Below are 16732 nucleotides of genomic sequence, written 5' to 3'. Positions count from 1 at the left end.
TATTTTCTACCACTATTTCAAGCTCGGCTTACAGGAAATTAAAGCACTTAAACATTGGGTGTTTCCCCTGTAGAAATAGCAATAAGTAACACTTTTCAAGTTTTTCATATTTTCCTCGCTTTAATGCACATATAGGTTAAAGTAAAAAAAAAACATACTCATTATTATTATTGTCAAAAGTAAACAAATAGTTGACTGGATAAATAAAGACCTTGAATAATGTCTTACATCAATTACGTGTATAACTTACATAAAATACAACTAGAGACATTTTAAAAAGAATAATAGACTTCTAAAAGATCTTGTTAGAAGTATACAATGCTCTTTTAGAAGAATGCCAAAAAAATTTAATATGGCAAACACTATCATAAGTATAGAAAAAAAAATTCTTGCGCCTGTAATTTTCTATTTTTGTTTGCGTTTATTTTTTTAAAAGTTGTATAACCTTTATTAATGAATTTTTAATTGCAGAAATTTATAAAAAATAACGGTGTGTTTTTAACTGATTTATACATCATTGAAATGTAACCATATCAGCTACGCCCAGCTAATACGTGTTTAAAGTGACATATCCGTTTTTTTAAAGATCTGATTTTTATTGGTTCGTTTTTCGAAGATACGTATTTAAGATCCGGTGTAAGATCAACAAGGTTTTCTAACTTTTTATCAGTTCTGAATAAATAATCAATTCGCAAATTAACGTCAATTATTTGTTTTAAACGTTATTTTTCACCGTAGCGAACGAGGCCAGGCATTTTCAACATTGAGTAAGTTTATGTATTATTTAATATTATCGTTAAGAGTGGATGGGAAAATGTTAATAAGTTAAATTGAGTTTCAAAAATATTTTTAGAACACGTTAAAAACGTTTTTTTAAGCTCTTGTAAATGTTTTTGTGATGCAATTACGGTATCACAACATTGCGGAACTTCTATAGAATTAAATATTTAATACAAGTTAATTATTTATGAGCAATGCTGAAGAAAAAAGTTAATGTAACAAAACTCGAAAAAGAAATTTTTTTCGAGAAATATTTTTTTAAATGAAAATTACGCTATTTTAATAAAAAAGAGTCTGTCAAAATGGATTGTGTCACGGGAGATTGGGACTTGAATCCTGAAAGTGAAACGAAGAAAAACATTAAAAGTGTATTAAGATATTCATCATTAAGTTAGGAGGTAGTATCGAAGAATAAAATTTAATAATGATTTTATCGTACATCCCTTATAAATTTGTTAGATGAACAGCGCTTTTGTAAATTTGTTTGATGAACAGTGTAAATTTGTTAGATGAACAGCGTAAATTTGTTAGATGAACAGCGCTTTTGTAAATTTGTTTGATGAACAGTGTAAATTTGTTTGATGAACAGTGTAAATTTGTTAGATGAACAGTGCTTTTATTTCATACGTAAAAGTTTTTCGACATAAAAAGCCTTAAAATAAAAAATTTTAACAGTGAAAACAGAATAGCAGATACATCTACGTTTCAGGGAGTTAACAAAAACATTTATAATAAATTTTAAAAACGTTATTGTACAGTGCGCGAAAAAAAAGGGTAACTTTTGATCGAAATTTTTACATCATTTTAAAGAGTGTTTGCTCAAATTTTGTATAACATGGCCAAATGTAAAATGTGAGCAAACTCGGCTGAATAGTTTCTGAGAAATCGAATTTTAAACAAATCGTAATTTTTATCAATAAAATTGTGTCGATAACGTAAAGATCTGATCATGAAATCAAAAGTTGTTTAGGGTGATCCATTTATCGTTTTGGGCAATCTGCATTCCATGCATTAAATACTTTTTTGACATCATTTATACTGTTATTACGTTTATCTGTTACTAGAAATTTTAATTTTTTTTATATTTCTTAGCTAAATGATTTTATATTTCTTAGCTAAAAAAATTACTAACTGTTAATCGAACTCTGTTATTAGAACCTTTAATTTTTTTTAATTGTTATATTTCTGAACAAAAAGTAGCTAATTTAAAAAAAAGAAAACATTACGGAAACAATAACAATAAAGAAATTTTCATCCTCAAGAAAGTTATACATTTGTATGTTCTTTAAAGAAGAGTTGCTTAAATCGTGCCACTTTTTAAATTTTTATTATTCATAGATCATTGACAATTACATTTGAAATATTTTAAAAATAAAGTACAGTCCTTCAGCTACTTATATAATTTTTTGGTAACAATGATTGCACAATAAGTACTGAAGATTAAGTGAAAATCTTGTTTCTCCGAAAGTTATTACACAATGAAGATTAGCTGTACTGGAGAAATTGACTAGGGAACAATGCTTTCTATCCAAACTTGCACAGCCGTGGTGGCTCGAGATAAAACACTCGCCCCCCAATCCGGTGATTCGGGATACGTGGTTTTCCTCTCCATATAACTCAAAGGCGAGTTAGTTTTATAAAAAAAAGTCCTCCAAGAATGGAAATTTCTCCCAATACTTGATCCAGGAGTTCTCTTGTCTGAAGGATTGGGTTCAAAATTACGAGGCTATTGAGTTAAACAGTGGTAGTTGCAAACCAAAAATTGGGTCGGCTGTTCAACGACGGTTATATAATTATGAAATATCCAAACTGGCATGCGTTGGTAGTTGCAACTAGAACTTAGCGTAAGCAGCTAGAATATTTAAATTAGACGGAACATTTATTCGGTTTTTACCCTGAAAAATGCACATTTTGTACTGGGCAATAAGGTGAGTAAAGATGATTTTAAGATATTCTTCAAAACGAATTTTTACGCCAACTACACACTGCTTCCTTTAACCCAGTGCGAAAAATAAATATAAAGAAAGCGGTTCCATCTGTCAAGTTTTTTTCAGGATTGAAAAGAATATTAATAAGCCATTAACTCAGGTAACACAGAGGGAAAGCGTCCCCAAAAGAAAAATTTAAACACTAGTGTTCGTATAAAGGCTGTTAAACATCAAGATTTACAGTTCCTGAAAAACTTTTTGGAGCAAACGGAGTCACGAGAATTTTATGAAAAATCACCGATTTTGAATCAGTTTCATGAGAAGAAAAGAAGAGAGGCAGAAAGAAAACGACAGTAACGATACTAGTGAGGAAGTATCCATTGGGGAGGGGAATTTTGCGGACAAAACGGTTAACATTTGAGTAGATTTTTACAATTTCATTCTCACGCTTGCTACTGAAAATTATCAAAACTTGAAATTAATTTTTCCCCAGAATAACGTTTAATGGACATAAACCATTTCCACCCTTCATCCCGTATAAGGACACAGTAAAAATGCAATATAGTTTCTCTACTGTAAGAACTCCCCTCGCCAGAAAGTCTGAGGCCGTCTGCTGCTACGGTAACAAGAATAGCTCACTTCAGAAAGGGTAGCTTCTCTTCACTCTAGGGGCTAAAGAAAAAGATTTCCTCTTTTCGCCAACCTAAGCCAAAACCTGTCCTAAACCGTGACCCCACACCTTTACTTGAAATAGTTATATCTCGTTATCATAGTCACCACCACGAGTCAAGACGAATGGCTAGGGGAGTTCTTTCTTGAGACAAACTATTCTCTAATTTCCACACCTCTCCTGTCTGGAATTTGAGATGAAGACCCCTTCTCGTTTTTCTGAGCGTATAAGGGCTCATAGAGCTAGTGTATCCTATTGACTAGACCAGTTAAGATAAGCAAAAACATCAACAGGATTTAGCAGAACTAAAGCAATATTCTTATTATCAAATACGACGTAAAATTTTTAAACAACCTATTCTGTTATGATCTATTTATTCTTGGCCAAAGATCGCACCCCTTTGCCTTAATGACAGACGACAAAACAACATAGTTAGGTTCAATCTGCAATTTATTATAATTTTGTATACTTGTAACAGTTCAAAAATTTTATTTCACATTTCTTATTTTGCTATGAAACAATTGTTTTATCATTGGGTTACTAATGGTCTTCTTATTCTCTTAATTACAAATGCCCCATATTATTGGTTGTATAACTGGTTTCCTAAATTGTACAACTTGTAGACTTTGTGAATGCAATTAACTCTTAGTACTTACTGCACAAATATTAAAAAAAAAAACTAAGTTCCTGTATTTCATTATTAAAATATTTTAAATGTAATTATTAGGGATTTGAAGCTTTTAAAATTTAGAATAAGGAAAATGGTATGATTTTGGTAACTATCTTCTAAGATTATTTTATAAAGTACAGTAATAATAAAATTCAAATAATATATTTAATATAAATTTATAATATCGGGTTGTTCGGAAAGTAATTTCGTTTTTCCAACAGGGGATTTAATTGTATTTTTCGAATCCAACTTCACACTTAAGCCACATTATCATTATATGTTTTGAGAGCTGATATAGCAAGGCTTGTGGGTGAAAAAGTTCAATTAATTCTACGCAGTAGTTTTTGGCTGGTGCCCTTTTAAATATGGAGAACAATAAGCAGCATTTTCGTCATATTTTACTTTTTTTCTATAGAAAAGGTAAAAATGCTGTTTATGCCAGAAAGAAATTAATCGATGTGTATGGAGAAGATGTGTTGACAGTACGCCAGTGCCAGAATTGGTCTGCGAAATTTCGATCCGGCAATTTTGATGTCGAAGATACACCACCACGTTCTGGAAGGTCCGCTGAAGTTGATAAAGACACGATAAAGGCATTAGTTGATGCAAATCGGCGAATAACAACACGTGATATCGGTGAGAGGTTAAATTTATCGAATTCAACAGTTTATGACCAATTGAAAGTCCTGGGTTTAACTTCGAAGCTCGATATATGGATTCCCCATGTTCTCACACGGAGAGAAATTTGTGTCGTCGCGTTGACGTCTGTGATTTGCTTTTCAAACGTCACGAAAATGATCCATTTTTGAAGCGCATCATTACTGGGGACGAAAAATGGGTTGTCTATAACAATGTCAAACGCAAGAGATCGCGGAGAAAAAAAGGTGAACCGGCTCAAAGCATTTCGAAAGCCAATATGCATCAAAAAAAGGTGATGCTGAATCTTTGGTGGGATTTTAAAGGAATAGTTTTTGTGAGTTTCTACATGATAACACAGCACTTAACACAACACTACTGCCGTCAGCTGGACAAATTGAATGACGCTCTTTCACAGAAAAGACTAGAATTAATCAACAGAAAAGGTATAGTGTTCCACCAAGATAATGCGAGACCTCATATGAGTTTGGTCACTCGCCAAAAGCTTTTACAGCTTGAATGGGATACACTGCCACACCCACCATATTCTTCAGATCTGGCTCCTTCGGATTATTATTTGTTCCGGTCACTACAAAATGTTTTGAACTGTAAAACCTTTACTTCAAATGAAGAGGTCAAAAATCACCTGGATCAGTTTTTTGCCAGCAAAGATCAAAATTTTTATGAGCGTGGTATAATGCTACTACCAGAAAGATGGCAAAAGGTATTGAACCAGAATGGCCAATAAATAATTTAATAAAATATTTATTCATTATACGAAAATTGTCTTTCATCCCCCCCCCAAAAAAAAAGAAAAAAACGAAATTACTTTCCGAAAAATCCAATATATATGAAATATATTATTAATATATTTAATTCGAATAATACATTTAAGGAAAATTTAAGTAGATTTTCATTTTTTCTGTTTATTTTTTTATCGTTCATTTCTGCTGTTATGGTTGTTTAATCTTTATTTTGTAATTTTTATTTTTAAGGAATTTTCAATTCATCGGATTCAGCTGCTGATATCTTTTTTATTTCAACGCATCTGATAAATCCTAACGTTCCAAGTAGAAATTCGTTGTGAAAGGTGCTTTGTTCACTGATATAAGTGTAAGTTCGAAGTAAATATTTGGAGATTTGCTTTTACTAGATATTTGATTAAGCTTTTTATTAATGATTTACTTCCTTTTACTTCATTTTTATTACAGTATATCTATCCATAATATCTATCTATCATCAACTATATAATCAATGTGCTAATTTTATACATTGGGGCTATGAAATTTAGATTTGCCTTTTTTACTAGAGTTGAAGTTTTTATTTTTATATGTTTTAAAGTAAATATTTACTAATGCAGTTTATTTCTTCTTTTTTTTTTACTGAATTAAATACTTAATATCTGAATAATAATCATTAAACACACATTAATGCTCATATCTATTCTCAATATTATTCTTTGAAGAAATAGAATTTTCGCTATAGCTATAAATTATTTTTATTTTTAAATTTCTAAATTTTTATTCCTTTTTTAATAAGTAATTTTTTAATAAGTGCCTCATTTTAATAAGTAATAGCAGGCATCCCATGCATATATTTGTTCTCATATAGTTATTTACCATTTAAAAACGAAATTAATTACGAAACGAAAGCAAAACGTAATGGCATTCACGGCACAATGATTCTACACGAAAGGCAGATGGGCACGGGCGACGTAAATTCGTGAATAATCGCTAACTCCCCGTTTTTGACGAAAACAAAAGTAAACGTTTTTTGCTTAAAAATAACTAAATAATTAGTACTCATCGAAAAATAATAAAATGTTTTCTTGGTGTTTTGAGGAATTCTGAATGCACTAATATTTTTAAAAAAATTGAATGTAATTGTGCAATGCAATGGATTTAGTAAAAAAATGCATAACTTTAAAGTAAATTTAACAGAACAAATGGTTTTTATGCCATGCTCTAAGTAAGAATGATAAAAGTACCAAATTTTATCACAGTTTATAAAAATCTGCTTCGGTAAGAATTACCGAGTTTTCTGGCCTTCCCGTAGTGCCAGAAATATGGTAGATTTTACCATATTTTGGGTTTTTTTCCCCTCAGACCTATTGTTGTTGTTGTAGTTCATTTACTTCGCACTAGAGCTGCACAATGGGCTATTTGCGACGGTCTGGGAAACATTCCTGAGGATGATCCGAAGACACGCCATCACAANAGGGGATTCAACAGCTTTGGTGGCCCGACGACCTGCATGCGAAGTCGAGCACTTTACTGTAGAACAGTTTAACGAGGATCAATACCGCACGCACACCCTCGGTCCCTACGCAGACTGATCCAAGTGGTCACCCACCCACACACTTACCGCAGCCAGTGATACTTGACTTCGGTGATCTGCTGGGAACCGTATCTTAACGATCAGTCCACTGCGGGACCCCTCAGACCTATATTTTAAAGTTTAACTACATGTTAAAACTTCTGTACATCAGTAACATTGCGTTATTATATTGCGGATAAAAATGTACATTTATGCTCTTGTATATAACGGTATTTATACTTTTTAAATATATTTCAGGGGTCCGTCGAAATAGTAATGATGCCACCCAAATGTATACTCATAGCTATGGGTGTTTTGATTGTGGGCTCTTTCCTTTCTGGAAATACTTCTGCGAAGCCTTTAGAGCCGGAAGACAGTGAGGTTGATATGGATGATTTTAACTCAGGTAAATTTTACAATGAAAATTATTTCCACCAATTTGTCAAAAGAAGTTCATAATTTTAAAACAAAATCAAAACTGAAACTAAGAAGTAAAACAGAACGTTTTGTTATTCTCTTATTATAAACAGAATAATTACAGCTCGATAAGTAGTTAAACCACTGAATCGGAAAATTTCTGACATCAAGACAATGTGACGAATTAAAATTTTGAAAAAAACCCTCTTATATAATCAGTGAACTGCAAAAATTAATTTTCCAATACAGTAAAAAACAAGATGGTGGCTGCATAGCTTTTTTGATTAAATGTTCCTTCTTGAAGGATGTAGAGGCAGAAACAAAAGCATATGCAATTTTTGCTTGAATGAAAAACAAAGTTGTTTCAATTATGTACAAAGATAGCTACATAAGTATGAAGGAAATTTTTTTTGAATTTACCAATTCGTTTCACTAAGAAAAAAAATCAGAATCATCTTTATCAGCTGGATGCTGAAGAAATAGAATAGAAATAGTTCAAATATTCTTTCCTACCTGGATCTTATCTATTTACCAGACTTCGATACTGCAAATCTGCTTCGCTTGTGTTCAAAAGAAAACGAACTCGAATAATATAACAAATTTAATGAGAGGACGGACATTACAGAAAAACGATCTTCTTTCATCGAAGCTATAAAAATCAAATTGAAACAAAATAAAAACATTAATATTCATAATATACATTCAGTCTGAGCGCCATCTGTTGGCATTAAAGTTAATCTGTTTCAGATGCTTAACCAAAATTAAATAAAATCTTCGTAGTGAGGTATATGAGTAAAAATTGAGTACTATAGAGCCCGAATTATCGCTTTTCTCCATTTGCCAAAACTTTCGTAGTAGGCTTAACAAAAAAAAACTATAGGAGTTATTTTTAATATTTTTTAGAAATTACGCTAAATGTTTTAAAAATGGTCCAAATAAGTAATATCTTTAATTAAAATAAAATTTGACTATTACAAAGAATATTAAATTAATAAGCTTAATGCTTACGCATTTGTAAATAATTAGCGCTTTCCACCAGTACTATGTTATTGTGTGCAAAAAATATAAATACTGATGATTGAGCTCTTTCCTTATCTGAATAAGGTTTTTCAAAGGGTTTGCCATAAGAATTCTTTTAATTATTTAAATTCTTATTGCATATAGTATCTAAACAAAACTCGAACTTGATCATTCAGCGGTGTTACATAATAATAAAATTTTGTGGAAATGTTGAAGAGTTTAGGAAAATATAGTGGTTATACTTATTTCAACGGTGACATTCTTACACCAAATTGTTGTTGAAAATTATTTCCAGACAGATGATTAAAAAAAAAAAACCCTCTAACAACATGTCCTTTCTCCAATGAAAATTCTTTTCTGAGCAATTTAGAATCATATTTTTGTGGCTTATCATTATATTGCCCTTCGATTTAAGAAAGCAACTTGGACTAAAACCGTTTTCCATCCCCACTGATAATCAAATCTATCTTCTATAATTATTTTTTACCAATAATAAGAGTAATTGAATCAATATTACCTTGCACTTACTTCCAAGGATATTTTTTGTCTACGCATGAACAGAGCTAGGAACAGTTAAAAAAGTAAGTTATAGAATTCATAATAGTTTTACATCTTATCTTTACTTGGTTTTTATGTAAATATATAGTAATTTAGAACTGATAGAGGGGCGTGCCCCCCCCCTTCCATAAAAATGGCCTAGCTACTCCAATGATTGATCTGAAAAACTGCGTGAACAAAGATCTTGATTTCATACTTTAAAAAAAAAGAAAAAAAAAACTTAAATACTTGTTATCGACCTCTCAAGGTAATTTGGGTAAATCGTTTTTTCTTTTCTTCCTTGAAATTTGCTGTAATACCTTAAAAAGTTGTGTAAAATTGTTACGAATAAGAAAATTTCGAATTTTTGCACATCCTCTCTCATCCCTCTAATTATGTTCAGAAAACTTCCAAAAGCGTATTTCTTAATGCTATATCTTAAAGCTATTTCTAGTCGGGCTAATTTATTCGAACATATCTTCACCAATCCAACTGAAATTCAAATTGTATTGCTAAATTACATTCTTTACAGAATTTCCTTTTTTAATTGTAAGAGTCGTGGTGGCTCAGTGGATACAGCGTTTACCTCCCATTGGGTTTAACTAGGTTCGAATCCCAGTGGTGGCTGGTTGAAACGAATTCTGCTCCCGGATCGCATCGACCACAGTGCTGACGCAGAATATCTACAGTGGTAGACGGAACATGGTTTAGAATCCTCTTGCAATCCGGCTGACCGTGGGAGGTTTTCCTTCCCATGTAACGCAAATGCGGGTTAGTTCCATCAAAAAATCCTTACAAAAGACTACTTTGTCTCAATACTGGATTTAGGAAGTTCCCTTATCTTCTTGGTCGGGCTCAAAATTACAAGGCTGAGGAGTAGAACATAGATAGTCATAAAATTAGAATATTGGTTGTTCAAAGCATACTTTTGGCACTTTCGGACAGCCCTATCTCTCCTCAGCTAAGATAAGCATATATCTTCTCAGCAAAAATCTGACCATACTGCAACACGCTACCTTCGCCTTTGCTTCAATTTTGACTTTTAATGTAGTAATCCAATTTTAAGAATTTCAGGAGTCAAGTAAAAGATGTAACTTTACATCAAACAAAAGTTACATTAAAAAATTTATTTAATAAAATTTTGAAGATTTTTTCTTGCCCCAAATTTTATTTTTAATCCAAATTTGAAAATTTTCTTCATGTGATTTTTTCAAATAGTTATTACATTTATTTTTCAAAATTAAAATATATGTATACTAGGAGGCTTCGCCCCCTGCTCGCTAGCGCTCGCCAACCCCCGAAACTGCTTTCGCAGTTCATTTCGGATTGCTTCGCAATCCGATGCTCGCNCTAATTATGTTCAGAAAACTTCCAAAAGCGTATTTCTTAATGCTATATCTTAAAGCTATTTCCAGTCGGCCTAATTTATTCGAACATATCTTTACCAATTCATTTGAAATTTAAATTGTATAGCTAAAATTACATTTTTTACAGAATTTCTATTCTTAATTGTAAGAGTCGTGGTGGCTCAGGGGATACAGCGTTTACCTCCCATTGTTTATAACTAGGTTCGAATCCCAGGAGTGGCTGGTTGAAACGAACTCAGCTCCCGGATCGCATCGACCACAGTGACGACGTAAAATAACTTCAGTGGTAGACGGAACATGGTTCAGAATCCTCTTGCAGTCAGGCTAACCGTGGGAGGTTTTCCTCCTCATCTAAAGCAAATGCGAGTTAGTTCCAACAAAAACTCCTATCAAAAGACTACTGGATTCAGGAAGTTCCCTTATCTTCTTGGTCGGGTTCAAAATTACAAGGCTAAGGAGTTGAACATTGATAGTCATAAAATTAGAATATCGGTTGTTCGAAGCATGCACTTTCGGACAGTCCTATTTCTCCTCAGCTAAGATAAGCATATATCTTCTCGGCAAAAATCTGACCATACTGTAACACGCTACCTCCGCCTTTGCTTCAATTTTGACTTTTAAAGTAGTAATCTAACTTTGAGAATTTCAGGAGTCAAGTAAAAGATATAACTTAACATAAAACAAAAGTTGCATTAAAAAATTTATTTAATAAAATTTTGAAGAAGATTTTTTCTTACCCTAAATTTCATTTTTAATCCAAATTTGAAAATTTTCTTCAATTGATTTTTTTAAATTGTTATTACATTTATTTTTTGATTTAAAAAAAATATAAAGGTGATTTCAGTGTTTTGCGTAAGCATTTCTCATACCACTTCAACCACCATGTCAGCAAATCAAAAATCTCTCATCCATTTTATATAACATTTAAATGGCCCACACATTTCCTGTTATAAACAATTTTCAAGGACTTTTGTTTAAGAACGTTGATTAAAATACAAACTCATTTTTGCAAAAAAATCAGTCAATAAAAAATAAGTACATATCACGTATTTTTATAGCTATTTCTCCACATTGAAACGACACTTTCTGTTTGTTCATTGTTATGCATATACTATATTTTCATCCTCATAATACATATATAGTGTACCGATAAGACTGTACTTTATATGTATTTTTAAAATTCTTATCCAAGATAAAAAAAATAAAAAACTGGGAGTCTCAAATTAATATTCAAGAGAGGAAAAAGCAAAAACCATATCGAAATTTCACAAATTACAGTAAAAGAAAAAAAGGAAAATGTAACAAATAATAAGACAGGTTTAATTGGAGGTTGCGTTTTTAACAATCGTCAATCAACCTCTGTCCGTTTCTTGAAACAATCAAACATGTCTTGTTATCTGTTACCTCCTATACTGCGATTTTTCAAATGACGATAGCATTTTTTAATATATAATAAAATATTCATTTACGACCCCCAATATGGATACCTTTTTGTTTTTATTTCCGATAAGGATAAAATGCATATTAAGTGTAGTTTTTATGGAATACTCTATATATTGTTTAATTTAACTATCAATTACTATTTTAGACTATTCATCAGTTGGCATCGATAGTTTACCCGAGGAGAATGATGTAAGTGACGATGAAATCGAAGAAGCAAAAGACGATGTGGATGAAGATATAATAAATGATAGTGAAGTAGAATATGCAGAAGAAATAGGAGATGAAGAAACGAAAGAAAGTGAAGAAAAGTCTGGTATTGAAACTGAAGAGAGTGAAGAAGAAGAAACGGATAAAGATGAAGAAATAGATATAGACGAAGATTCAGAAGAAAGTGATGAAGAAGATGATGATGATGAAGTAACAGAGAAAAATGAAGATGACGATGATGACAAGACTGTAGAAAAAGCTGAGGGCAAAGTACTCTTTACTAGTGATGATGGAAAAGATTTCGTTGAAATTGTTCAAATTCTGGATGAAGATGATAGCCAAAAAGAAACCAAATCAGCTAGTTGGTATGAAAAAATTAAACAATATCTTGCTACTAGATTAGGATAATAGAAAATAAAGCAATAAAATTTCTAAAATTGCGTAAAAAGTAATAGAAATAGATTTTCTTGCAAGAAAGAGTGGCTAAAGGGCAATACTTATATATATATGCAAATAACATATTTAAAATTTAAAAAAATAATAATAATAAGACGAATGTAAGGAAAAACAAATCGCTTTCAAACAGAATATTTGTTGTGGCACGTAATTAAACCATCTCAATAATTCAAAGAAAAAGTTCGGTGTCTTCTAGAAATAAATTTTTGAAAACTATTGAAATATTAAACTTTTTGACTTGCTGTAAACACAGTTTTTTTTAAAGTTAATAAAGTATCACTGAAAACAATTCATAAAATATTAAAAAGTAAATTTAAAAATTGGTGAAATAATTACTGCTTGAATATACAAAATTAAATAAATTGTCTCTTTTCTTATATCTGCGCTTCTCTACCTTTAAAAATTAAAACATAAATCGTTAAATAACTCGATTACTGGAATTTCATTTTAGTGAAGTTTTGTAATTAAATAATTTTTATGTTAAATATTTAATGTATTGTACCAATATCTTGCCGATATAAATTTAAATATAATGCTGATAATAAGAAATACTGTATTCATCATTTTGTCACTTTTAACGCTTTTTTTTAAAATTCTAAAGTATTATTTAAAGATGAGACCATGCTTGTAATTTTATTTACAATAAAAATAAAATGTATGTAAATAAAAATTGGAAACTAAAAAGGACTTTAAAGTGTTTTTCAAACAAATAAACTTTTAAATTAGAGTTAATTATACATAATATTGTTTCCATAAATATGTTATTCCGGTTTACCATAACCAGTAGAATAGACTATCTATTTTAAAACTGGATTATCCCCAGAATAGAGAGAAAAATCGAGGGAATTTCTCATACTGATCGAGAAAATATTTAGAACGCAGCACAAATATAAAAGAAATACAGTGGATATTTGATCAGAATATTTCAGAGCTGAATCTCGTCGGGACAAAATATCATAACATAAAATTTTGTCTACACAAAATATCATAGAACAAAATCTAATCTAGATGAAATATCTTGGCACACAATCAAGTTCAGACAAAATATCGTGGAACAGAAACTCGTTGAGAAAAAAAATATTATGGAACCTAATCTCGTTTAGACAAAATATCGAGGAATAGAAAAAATATCGTGAAACAGAGTCTTGCAAAAGAATCTCTTACGGACAAAATACTAACAAAATTCAAATAATGCGTTCATCTTAGCTTCGTGTACAAGTCATTTTTTGTTCCAAGACAGGACCACGGATGATAGGGAGTTTACTGTTTAGCATATATTATAAAATACAATTTGAATATGTCCTATTTTGTAAAACATTAAGACCCATTAAACAATTTTTCGTTTTATAATAAATCAACCAGAACGCAGTTTTTATTTTTATAACGTATTGCGATTGAATATTTTTAGATCAACTTTTACTCGTAAAATGACACCTACAGGAAATAGCAGCTAACTGATGTAATTTGAATCTCAAACACGCACAATTATTTTTTATCTGCAAGAAAAACTAACAGAAAATAAAATCTAAGATACAACGAAAAGAATGGAAGATATAATAGGCTAAGAAACACGCAAAAAATAAAGAAAGAAAACGTGCTAAATTAAAAATGGATTGAAAATTTTCGTTTCACCATATGGACACGTAACCTGCAACTCTAAGTTGTTGTTTTTTAAATCATTAATTTAAAGTGTATTAATCGCATAGTTAGTTTTAGGATCGAGATAGCATAACATAATTGGTATGGCGGATAAGATATTCCCTAGAATAGTTATACCAGTTTTCAAATTTTCGTATTTGATTGTTAAAAATATTTTTTTTAAATTTCCATGTTGCTTTTTTATAGAACTTTATTTAATGCTGTTTTTAGTTACATATAGTTTTCGAACTCAAAAGATTTTAATCTATTTGAAAATCAAGACAGAAACTAACGTACCTCCTTCTTCTTCTATGACTCTCCACACGCTAATGGCGAAAGCTTAACTTATATCTAACTGTAATACATTTAATTAATTAATCCGAAATATGTCACATTTTACCAAGTCATCAAAATGCAAGATATTTAAAAGTTATTAAGGAGTTTTGAGTTACTAACCAAGGGCAACATTTGAATTTAAAAAAAAAAGAGAAAGGATTACCAACTTAAATAATTTTGTTCTAAATCGCATTAGGAGTATAAAAATTTTTTTAAAATTCCAAGTCGTACAAATTGATTGAGTTTAGAGTATTCAACTGAGATGGTTCTTTAACAGGCTCTTCAACTTGCAGTACAAGGTGATCAATATGATGAAAGGAATTCGCGACCCATCAACCCCGAAAACCTCCAAAAACAAAGAGACGCAGAAATTAAGCGAGGCAGGTGGGAGGTAGTTGGAATGAAATGCATCTTATGCGGCTGCTCAAAATGCAATTTGTTGCATTTTCAAATGCTGGAGAATTTATTGGTCAATTGTTTCCAATAACACAGGGTGATTTTTTAACAACTCAATATGTCCTTATAATAATCAATGGATAACAGCGACTGACTGTTTTGGTGATGTTCATGGTGGCTGAAAAACAAAACTGTTCTTAACAATTTTTTTTAAAAAAATTAAATTTTTAAGACTTTTATGCATCCGTTCTTTGAAAAATAAAAATACAGAATGAAATATTATTTAATTACTTTCAAAAATTCTGACTATGGGAGAGTAAAGCTTTGTTTCCAGTACTTCTCTTTTGAATTTATAAATCACAAAAAAATAAATTTAAAATCATAAATAGAATTCGAATTATAACCATCATAAAAATAGCCCACTTATTTTTACAACGGGGCAATTTTTCAATTAAAATAAAATTTTAAAGTATCGGTAACTTAAGAAGCAGAAAAAAAATCGTAAATAATTATCAGATCGTTATTAACTCTGCGTAATCAAGCACGAAAGTAAAATACATATACTGAGACCGCTAAAAATTCTTTTATACTTATTTAATAACATTTTATTAGATTAAGAAATACATGCTTTTAGAACTTCAACTCACCAAAATAAAGTTTAACTATAATCAGTATTGTTCGGCACCGAAAAGTATGCTATTGACCACAGAGAACTCGTGATAGTTGCAGTTTACAGCAACAAAGTAATTTTCCCAATAAATTAGCACATAACTTATTATATTTTAATCTCACTTACCGTTAATTTTTATTATTGACGTACGCAAGGTTTCAGATATCTTTCAAAATACTCATTTGGGGATGTAGCCCTCATATGCCAACCACATTGATTTAGTTGTGAATGAAAACATGAAGAAGGAAAGAGAGATAATTATTAAGGAACGTGCAATAAACTCGCAGTAAAATTTACTTTTGATTAAAGAAAGCAATCAGCTGGCAAACATAACTAATGTTATGTTTGCCAGCCATAGGCTCACCCATCTCGAATTGGCGAATACTAAGAGAGAGTTAAGCGCACTGGTAGTGTTTATTCCAGCGATTCAGGAGAAGGTCCAATAAATCGAAGCAAAAGACAAACAAGGAAAATGAATATACCACTCATTTTATGTTTTATTGCCGTCTTTTTACATTCCAAGTGAATTTTTTCCCCTCCCAAATGTGCATTTTCTATCTATTCTTATTACCGCAATTTAAAATTTTTGTTTTATCAATTCACTCGCCAAAAAAAAATAAAATTGGTTTATATTCTATGTTTTAACTTTCTCCAATTGTGAAAAAGTTAACTCCTCCGCACTATGCTTTCCCGCCACCAGCCTACTTGTCTTGGTTGAATAATATTGGAAGAAAAAAGTATGGGCTGCAGTTTCAATTACGACAATACAAAACCTAAACCTATGAGAATTTTTTTTTAACACATTCCTTTTGAATGGATAAACTAAAATATTTGAACAACTCTTAAGTTCGTGGCCTAAAATTGCTCCCTGTACCAACCCGCTGATAAAATTCCAGGACCAAGGCAAAAACGGTACTTGAATATAAAAGAAACACACAAATTCTTCCTTTCAATGCTATAGATTATCAACAATGTTATTGGTTGAATGTAAGTGTTCATTTGCGATCATTCTTTAGGACGCCCTTCAACTTGCAACACATGGTAATCAAACTGATGAAAGGAATTTACAACCCGTTAGTCCCACAAGAGACTAAAAATGAGGCGAAAGAGAAATTAAGCAAGGGAGTTGAAAAGAACAAAGATGAACTAGCCACAGTGTAAAAGGGTCATAAAATCCAGTTTTATGTGTGAAAAGAGAAAACGAAGAATTAATGTTGGCAACGAATAAATACTTATTCGATAAAA

At 31.0% G+C, this 16732-nt stretch overlaps 1 protein-coding gene across 2 annotated transcripts; it reads left to right on the top strand.

Annotated features, from left to right (window-relative positions):
• The first annotated feature begins 637 nt into the window (after positions 1–637).
• On the top strand, positions 638–16732 carry LOC107452061 (uncharacterized). Of its 2 annotated transcripts, XM_043041536.2 has the most exons (5): positions 638–767; positions 5680–5797; positions 7259–7406; positions 11930–12356; positions 16504–16732. In XM_043041536.2, exons 3-5 carry the CDS (start codon positions 7277–7279, stop codon positions 16646–16648), a joined length of 702 nt encoding a protein of 233 aa, XP_042897470.2. In that variant the 5' UTR covers positions 638–767; positions 5680–5797; positions 7259–7276; the 3' UTR covers positions 16649–16732. The 2 variants fall into 2 exon arrangements, with proteins under 2 accessions (XP_042897470.2, XP_071036215.1); XM_071180114.1 differs by lacking the exons at positions 638–767; positions 16504–16732 and adding an exon at positions 14699–14891 and having other exon boundaries at positions 5677–5797.

Source organism: Parasteatoda tepidariorum, chromosome 4 (genome assembly GCF_043381705.1).
Source record: "Parasteatoda tepidariorum isolate YZ-2023 chromosome 4, CAS_Ptep_4.0, whole genome shotgun sequence".
NCBI classification, from domain to species: Eukaryota; Metazoa; Arthropoda; class Arachnida; order Araneae; family Theridiidae; genus Parasteatoda; species Parasteatoda tepidariorum.
This window is presented reverse-complemented; position numbering and strand designations above follow the sequence as displayed.

What these genes read in the sequence shown, in the direction of transcription:
- LOC107452061 (XM_043041536.2), top strand. Translation starts at nt 7,277, where the DNA reads ATGATGCCACCCAAATGTATACTCATAGCTATGGGTGTTTTGATTGTG. An exon ending in TATGGATGATTTTAACTCAG is followed by an intron (nt 7,407 to 11,929) that starts GTAAATTTTACA and finishes TTACTATTTTAG; the next exon opens with ACTATTCATCAGTTGGCATC. An exon ending in GAAACCAAATCAGCTAGTTG is followed by an intron (nt 12,357 to 16,503) that starts GTATGAAAAAAT and finishes ATCATTCTTTAG; the next exon opens with GACGCCCTTCAACTTGCAAC.